The sequence below is a fragment of the Theropithecus gelada genome, chromosome 14 (assembly GCF_003255815.1).
Source record: "Theropithecus gelada isolate Dixy chromosome 14, Tgel_1.0, whole genome shotgun sequence".
In the NCBI taxonomy this organism is placed as follows: Eukaryota; Metazoa; Chordata; class Mammalia; order Primates; family Cercopithecidae; genus Theropithecus; species Theropithecus gelada.
The window spans coordinates 69,000,396-69,009,337 of NC_037682.1; the positions used below are offsets into that span (position 1 = coordinate 69,000,396).

Consider the following 8,942-nt stretch of genomic DNA (forward strand, 5'->3'; position numbering starts at 1 on the left):
GCAACTCACAGGGGGCCTCTACGTGAGGTCCATCATCACACACTGTCTTTACAGACAAGATGCACCTTCTCCAGGAGCACAGGTACAATACTGCACTGAGAACATCCTCCTCCAAGGAGATTCATTTGACCCACACTCTAAGGACATTTGAGCTTAAAGAGGAAGCAGGCAGTCACCGGTGGCTAAGGAAGCCTGTAGCTGCCCTCCCCCTCTTCACCCTACCCCTAAGGAGGAGGGGTGATGTCATGGATTGGTCAGATTCAAGAGGACTGAATGAAGCCACAGGCCTGGGGTGGAACCTCAGTGTGTGAAATAAAGGGGTTAAAGGCTAGTCTCAGGCTGGGGATGGCTCCTGTCTATTTCTTCTCTCTCCAACACTACAGGTAAGATGGGGGCCTGGGCTTCTTTCTATTGGGAAGGAGGTGCATTTTTCCTTCTTTGCATTCCCCTCTCATCAGAGTGCCAAGCAAGAAAGGGGGGAGGCCAAGCGGAGAGGAATGAGGACAGAATTGCCCCTACTGCACAGGTCCAGTGCAGACCCCAGGGCTCAGGGCTTCATGCTGAGGGTTGGGGCCAAGGCCCCAATAGCTAATAAAACGTTTGCCTTTCTTGCTATACAAATATTCTGCTATACTAATATTCCTCCAGGAATGCCCTGGGATAGTAGGGGGTGGGTGAGTGGCCCAGGAATCTATGTTCCAGCCATCCATCTCTCAGCATCAAACCAGAGGAGGAAATGACCAAAGTAGTTCCTGGGAAAACAAGGGGCGCAATTCCTGGCTGGGCGAGATGGCTCACGCCTGTAATCCCAGCACTTTGAGAGGCCATGGCGAGTGGATCACCTTAGGTCAGGAGTTTGAGACCTGTCTGGCCAACATGGTAAAACCCCATCTCTACTAAAAATATAAAAATTAGCTGGGCATGGTGGTGGACACCTGTAATGCCAGCTACTTGGGAGGCTGAGGCAGGAGAATCACTTGAACCCGGAAGCCTGAGGTTGCAGTGAGCCGAGAAAAAGAAAAAGAAGGGGGAATTCTAGGCAGAGTGAATAGTATTGCAAAGGCAGGATGTGTTAATATGTGTGGAGCAATAAACAGAGTGAGAACTGCCTGCAGTTAGAAGATCACAGAGGAATTTTATAAAGTTTATAAAGAGGAACTTTATACCACACTGTGTGAGAAGGCTAGACTTCATCCATAAAAAGATGATCTCCTGTGTTAGCCAACTGCTAATGTTATTCCGGTGCTTACTACATGCCAGGCTCTGAATGCCTTACATGAATTAACTCATAATTCTGAGACACTGAGATAAAGGAGTTGTCCAAAGTCTCACCAACAAGCAACCTGAGGTTCAAAGGGGTGGAGTAAGTGGCAGATCTGTCCTCTTTACCAAATTGGCTACTCAACAGCTGTGACATCAACAAGGAGACAGGTTCTGTTGACCTGGACTTACCATGAGGTGACCTGGAAGAGGTGGTATTTGAGCTGAGTCCTGAGAGACAAGGGATCAGGGCCAGCAGAGGCTGGGAAAGTTTAAGGTGCATGGGCTCCAGGATGCCTGAAGACTGCTTTGAGAAACGAAGGGATCCAGCAAAAAGAATCCTAGAGATAAATGTCCAACACTTCACAGCAAGTCAAAGCCCTCGGGCTACACAGTGCAGCATCCAAGAACAGAGCTGAGCGAGCCAGCACCGCCCTCGGGAACAGCGCCTGGCCCAACACCTTTTCCTCTACATCAGAAGTTGGCTGTGATCCAAGATCTTCTATCCGTTTTATCAGAGTAAATGCAAATTTCTTTGAAACAAGATTTATTGTTACATTAAGAAGGAGATTATTTTTCTTTCCAGAAATGATGAGGGATGCTTAATTTTTTTAACTAGCATTTGTGTAGCACTTTAACATAAACAGAATTCTTTCCTTATTTCATTGAAAAATGAGTGTTAACTTTCTCAGTTTTTCAAATGAGGACATTGAAACCTAGGAGATTAACTCAGGAAAGAAACTGGGGCTCAAAGCCAGTTATTCAGACTCCAAATTCTGTTTTCATTCATTTTTTTATTCTTTCATTCATTGAAAAAAAAAATACTGCATTCCCCAAATGTGCCAGGCACAGGACTATGCAGTGAGTAGATAGTTGAAGGTAAAAAAGACATAGCTTATCTTACAGACCCTCTTCTCACAGTGCCTCTAACACAGAAGCAGGAAGAAATAAAGAGCAATATACTATATAATACTCTGGTATTTCTAATCAGCACTCGGTGATTACATCCACACCTTTGCAAGGTTCTCACACTTGCATTTGTAGTTAATTGCTCCATTGTTTCGCTGAATGCCTGCTTTGTGCCCACTCTGGGCTCGATATTGTGTACAGACTGTAATATACAAGCAGTAGGGTTCAATGCGATAACACCTATGTGCAAACTACCTGGAAGTATTTATTGAGCACATACTCTTGGAAAAGCAGTCTTTGAGCAAATATTTATCAGTACCTTGATAATCCTAACAAATAATATTTACTGAATACTATGTGCCAAGGACCATAGTAAATTCTTTACACACATTATCATTTGGTCTTCACAGTAACTCTTCAGAGGCAAGTATTTGAGAGCTTAAGTCTCAACATGCTCAAAATCATGACACTAGAAAGCAGTGGCAGTGGAATTTGAATCCAGGCAGCCAGCATTTCCTACTACTCGGCTGTCCTAACCTCCTACCCTATGCAGGGCGCTGGTGATACAACAGTGAACACCGCTGTGATCCCTACCCTTAAAATGCTTACAGCCTAGGAGGGAAGATAACCTTTAAACAAATCATATGCTGAGAATGTCTAACAGGGTACCTGGTCTCCCCTGAGCTTCATTCAAGCTTCCCCAAGAATATGCCTTGTCAAGCAGACCCAGAGGCTGAGTTCTTAAGCAGACGGAGGAAGGGAGAAGTCAATCTATGAAGGGGAACAGCACAAGGAAAAGCTCCGAGGTAGGAAGAGGTCTGGCAGTCTGAGGGTCTCACTGGGCTGAGGGAAAGGCCAGGTGGATCACAGGGAAGCTAAGGAAAAGAGCATGAGGAGTGGCACATAAATCTACATAATTCAAAGGGAGGGGAGAGGTCAGCCGAGAACAAGACAGCGTGTAGAGGCGCCAGGCAGGACGCTACTTCATGTGAGGCGGGGATGTTAAGTTTGGATCAGCCTGTTGATAGAGAGAATGGAAGCATGTTGATGAAAACTGCAGAAGAGAGAATCGTCAGGGCTTGGGTGGGGAAATGAGCGGAAGGAGGGAGTCAAGCAAGGTTTTTGGTTTGAACAACCCAGTGGATGGCAGCACTCCGGGACAGCTCAGGGGAGGAAGATGAGAGTTCAAGTCGCATCCAAGGTGGCTGTGGACAGCCATATGGAGCTGTTAAGTCAGGGCGCTGGATGGATGTGTGGCTCTGAAGCTTGGAGGTCCTAACAGTGAAGGAGATCATCTTGGACAAAGGTGAAATGAGTGTCTAAGACAGAGCCCTAGAGGCCTTCCACTATTAAAGGTTATTATTAGAGAGGTCAGGTGCGGTGGCTCACACCTGTAATCCCAGCACTTTGGGAAGCCAAGGCAAGAGGATCACTTGAGTCCAAGAGTTTGAGAGCAGCCTGGACAACATGGCAAGACTCTGTTTCTACAACAAATAGAAAAAATTAGCCAAGCACTGTGACACAGGCCTGTGGTCCCAGCAATTTGGGAGGCTGAGGTGGGAGGATCACCTGAGCCTGGGAAGTGCAGGCTGCAGTGAGCCACGATCACACCACTGCATTCCAGCCTGGGTTACCCAGTGAGACCGTGACTCAAAAAAAAAAAAAGAAGAAGAAGAAGAAGAAAGGAAGAAATAGGAAGAAGAAGTGGAGGTGGAGGAGGAGGAGGAGAGAGGAGGGAGGAGGGGGAGGAAAGGCGGAGGGGAGGAGGGGGAGGAGGGGAAGGAAGGGGAGAAGGGGGAGGAGGTTGTTATTAAAGAGGGGGAACTGAGCAAAGGGAACTGAGAAACATGGTCAAAAAGAAAGGAGGAAAGTTAGGAGAGTGTGGCGACTGTTTTTAAGGAGAGAGTGGGAGCAAGGCACAGTGGCTCATGCCTGTAATCCCAGCACTTTGGGGGGCTGAGGTGGGAGGATCACTTGAACCCAGGAGTTCAAGACCAGATGGAGCAATATAGTGGGAACCTGTCTACACACACACACACACACACACACACACACACACACACAAATTACCCAGGTGTAGTGGCACGCTCCCGTAGAGCGCCTCAACTACTCCAAAAGCTGAAGTGGGAGGACTGCTTAAGCCTAGGTGGTCAAGGTTGCGTGAGTCATGATGGTGTCACTGCACTCCAGCCTGAGTGACACAGTAAGACCCTGTCTCAAATAAATAAATAAATAGCCAATGGTCTGAGATGCAGAACCTGAAGTGACTGAATTTTTAGCAGGGCACAGTTAAATACGAGAAAGATGGTTCTGACCTGGGATTCATCCTGGGGGTCTTCATGAAGGCCAGACCTGAGGTGCACCTAGGCAGGCTACATACAGGAGAGGGCCTGAGAGTGAATGTTTGGGAACAGCAAATAATACCAGCAGGTAGAATGAGGAGGCAGAGCTAGAGGATGCTGTGGAGGTCATCTCACCCATGAGGTCATATCACCTGTGTCACCCAGTCACTGGCCACTTCATGCTCATTTCATGCTCACAACAGCCCTGCAGTAGGAATTCACTAACCCTGTGTCACAGATGAGAACACTCAGACCCAGCCATCGGAATTGACTGTTCAGATGGTGCAGATGGAAGTGGGGAAGGCAGAATTTGGCTTTGGGTCTGAGTCCAGTGCTATCACCTTATGCTTCCTTGACTCGGGTGGCAACGAAGGGAAGAGATTAGAGAGGATATGGGCTGGACAGAGGTGGAGAAGAGGCAATAAGTGAGAGGGAGGTAGGGTGCAGAATCAACAAGATGCAGAGAGCAGGTAGCAGCTGAGAAGGACAAGGCAGAAGGCTGGGGTTTCTGGCTGGAGTAGTCAGGTGAACGGAGGTGGGAATAGCAGGGTATGGGTTCAGGGGAAGAATGGAGACTCAGATGATGAGTCCACTGGGCCTATGTGACGGGTTGTGGGGCGGTGTTGTCAGGAGGCAAAGAGAGGCACAGATCTGAAGGTCACAGGAACGATCCAGAGTGTGGGAGACCAGAGACCATCAGTGTAATCTTGGATTTTGGTTCCTTTTTACCACTTAACAGCAGAGTTGAGAAGGAGCTGGAGCTGGGTTCTGGGAGAGAAGTGACAGGGCACGGGTGGCGTCCCGCCGGTGTCAGAGACGACTTCCGGCTCACCTCTGACTCGGTTTCCCCCACAGATGGCTTTTCCCTGCCGCAGGTCCCTGACTCCCAAGACTCTGGCCTGCCTCCTGGTGGGCGTGAGTTTCTTGGCACTGCAGCAGTGGTTCCTCCAGGCTCCAAGGTCCCCGCGGGAGGAGAGGTCCCTGCTGGAGGAGAGGTCCCAGCAGGAGGAGACGCCAGAGGGTCCCACCGACGCTCCCTTGGCGCTCACCCCCGGGCCCCCGTGCGTGGCCAACGCCTCGGCGAATGCCACGGCCAACTTCGAGCAGCTGCCCGCGCGCATCCAGGACTTCCTGCGGTACCGCCACTGCCGCCACTTCCCGCTGCTTTGGGACGCACCGGCCAAGTGCGCCAGCCGCCGCGGTGTCTTTCTGCTACTGGCCGTGAAGTCGGCGCCTGCGCACTACGAGCGACGCGAGCTCATCCGGCGCACTTGGGGGCAGGAGCGCAGCTACGGCGAGTGGCCAGTGCGCCGCCTCTTCTTACTGGGCACCCCCGGTCCCGAGGACGAGGCGCGCGCCGAGCGGCTGACGGAGCTGGTGGCGCTGGAGGCGCGCGAGCACGGCGACGTGCTGCAGTGGTCCTTCGCGGACACCTTCCTCAACCTCACGCTCAAGCACCTGCACCTGCTCGACTGGCTGGCTGCGCGCTGTCCGCACGCACGCTTCCTGCTCAGTGGCGACGACGACGTGTTCGTGCACACCGCCAACGTAGTCCGCTTCCTGCAGGCGCAGCCACCGGGCCGCCACCTGTTCACCGGCCAGCTCATGGAGGGCTCCGTGCCCATCCGCGACAGCTGGAGCAAGTACTTCGTGCCCCCGCAGCTCTTCCCTGGGTCCGCTTACCCGGTATACTGCAGCGGCGGCGGCTTCCTCCTGTCCAGCCTCACGGCCCGGGCCCTGCGCGCAGCCGCCCTCCACACCCCGCTCTTGCCCATCGACGACGCCTACATGGGCATGTGTCTGGAGCGCGCCGGCCTGGCGCCCAGCGGCCACGAGGGCATCCGGCCCTTCGGCGTGCAGCTGCCTGGCGCGCAGCAGTCCTCCTTCGACCCCTGCATGTACCGCGAGCTGCTGCTGGTGCACCGCTTCGCGCCCTATGAGATGCTGCTCATGTGGAAGGCGCTGCACAGCCCCACGCTCAGCTGTGACCGGGGACACCGGGTCTCCTGAGGCCGGGTGGACGGCTTCAGCCCCGGGCCTCCACCCGTGACGGTGTCCATGCTGAGAAGGCAGCTTTCCCGCCCTGGGTGCCATACGTCCTGCCCAGCTCTGTGCACCTGAACCCCAGCTGCACACTGAAATCAGCTGGGGTGGGGGGTGTGGAAAATGCCTACATCCTGGCTCCATCTCCCGAAGTTTCTATTTGATTAGTCTGGGGTGGCCCCAGACATGTTAAGGATTTTTAAAGTTCCTCCGGTGATGTGAATGTGCGGCTAGGCCTGAGGACCGCTCGGCTAGACTGTTCATCCTCGAAAACCCAGCTCCACTGCCTTCTCTGCAAGCCTTCCCAGGCACCTCGTTCCCACACTCGGGTCCTCGTGAGCAGTGAAGCAAGGGAGACCTGGGAGCGTGGGAGCCAGGATCAGCGTCCCCTGCCTTGTGCCTACAAATGTCAGTTGCCATTTCCACTGTTTCCCCTACAAGTGAGTGGAGCTGGGCTGACAGTGGTCAGGAGGATCCCGCTTCCCCCTCCCGCCAGAAGTCAGCCAACATGCAACTGAGGCGCATGTGGCGGCCTTCCTCCCACTACTGCCCCAGTACACCGTGAGGTAGAAATCCTCACCGTGCAAAGAGGCCTGGTCAGACAGTGACTAATCCAGGGCCATGGCGTTCCCAGACAGCACACCATTGTGGTCCCCTCCAGGAACTCACCCCAACCAAAGCTAATGGCCTGGTTGGGTACTGCCCGCCAATACTCACCCCCATGGGTCAGAGACAGGCTCCTTGCCAGGGTCTGGAACTTAGGGTCAGTGGGCCTTGGACAACCCAGCAGGGAGTTCCACGGAGTCCGAAGTGGAGAAACGCTGATGGGAACATGGAGACCATTGTTGGGGAATCTGTGGAGGCAGGTGTGTAGAATTGTGTTGGGGAGGTGGGGGATGTAAGACTGAGGTGGGCAGTGGTTAAGAGTGTGGGGCCAGGTGAGAAGGCTCACGCCTGTAATCCTAGCACTTTGGGAGGCCAAGGCGGGCAGATTACGAGGTCAAGAGTTCGAGAGCAGCCTGGCCAATATGGTGAAACCCCGTCTCTACTAAGAATACAAAAATTAGCTGGCCGTAGTGGCTCATGCCTGTAATCTCAGCTATTTGGGAGGCTGAGCCAGGAGAATCGCTTGAACCTCGGAGGCAGAGGTTGCAGTGAGCCAAGATCATGCCACTGCACTCCAGCCTGGGCGACAGAGCAAGACTCCATCTCAAAAAGAGAGAGAGTTTGCAGGGGTGAGTGGGAACTTGGTGCCTGGGACTCTGAGAACCAGGCTGTGGTCCTGACCTCCAGCAGCTGCCAGTCATCTTGGCAACATAGAAAATCAAGGAAACGGCCTATGGGCAGGCAGAAGTGTGTCAGCAATGTCCCAACTATGTAAGATGGACACAAGAGACTCACCTTGGGAGGAAAGAGCCTGGGCAGAAAGTCAGGAGACTGGCCAAAGGTCCTTCCCTGCCTTCAAGACAAAGACCAGACTCCTCAGTCCTGCATTTCAGGCTCCTGCCACCCAGGTGCTACTCACTGTCCCCTCCCTCCCACTGTTGGCCTCCATCCAGCTGGCAGTGCCTGCGCTTTGTCCAGCTCTCTCCTGCTTCTGCATTTTGCACAAGCTGAACTGGTTACCGAAATGTCCTCCAATCACCACCATCCTGATGTCTCTTGCACCAGTTAGGATGCCCATAGGGGAAGCTGCCAGCTGCCCACCTGAGTCGGCTGCCCCCTTCCTCCTGGGCACTCACCTAGACTCCATTTCCCAGCACCCTGTCCCCTGCAGTTAGATGTGGCCCTGTGACTAGGCCCTCATGGATGGGGGGGAATGGATGAGGAGGATCACTGTGGCACCTGGGCCTGACTGTGCGCTCTTCCTCCTTCCCATTTGCTGGAACATGGCCTGGGACCCAGCTCTGACTTTGCAAGTGAGGACAACACTCCAGGCCCAAGTGGAAGTTTCTCAACTACTGGCATTTGGGGCAGGACAGTTCTTTGTTGTGGGGGGCAGTCCCGTGCATTGTGAAACATTCAGCAGCATCCGTGTCCTCCACTCACTAGATACCAGTGTCACAACCCGAGTCATGACACCCAAAGTATCTTCAGATGTTGCCAAACGTACCCTGGTGGGCAAATTCACCCTAGTAGAGAACCACTGGCCTAGAGGAAGGCAGAGAAACAAGAGGATTCCTGAGTTCCTGAGAGCAGCCCGGGGACCAACCTGGAATACTCAGCTAAGACTACTGAGGAAGACAAAATAAATTTTTATGCTTTAAAAAAAAATTATGGACATGACAATATAGACAAAACGTTTATGATTTTTGAGCCTCTGAGATTTGTCTACTCTGCTACAGCAGCCTTGCCCTGCTAGTATTTTAGTCTGTTCAGGCTGCTGTA

The 8,942-nt window shown here is 52.7% G+C and overlaps 1 protein-coding gene across 1 annotated transcript; it reads left to right on the forward strand.

The window, feature by feature from the left end:
* Positions 1 to 239: 239 nt before the first annotated feature.
* Positions 240 to 7,771, forward strand: B3GNT6 (UDP-GlcNAc:betaGal beta-1,3-N-acetylglucosaminyltransferase 6). The gene is made up of 2 exons (XM_025357606.1): positions 240 to 383; positions 5,367 to 7,771. Exon 2 carries the CDS (start codon positions 5,367 to 5,369, stop codon positions 6,519 to 6,521), a length of 1,155 nt encoding a protein of 384 aa, XP_025213391.1. The 5' UTR covers positions 240 to 383; the 3' UTR covers positions 6,522 to 7,771.
* Positions 7,772 to 8,942: the final 1,171 nt, after the last annotated feature.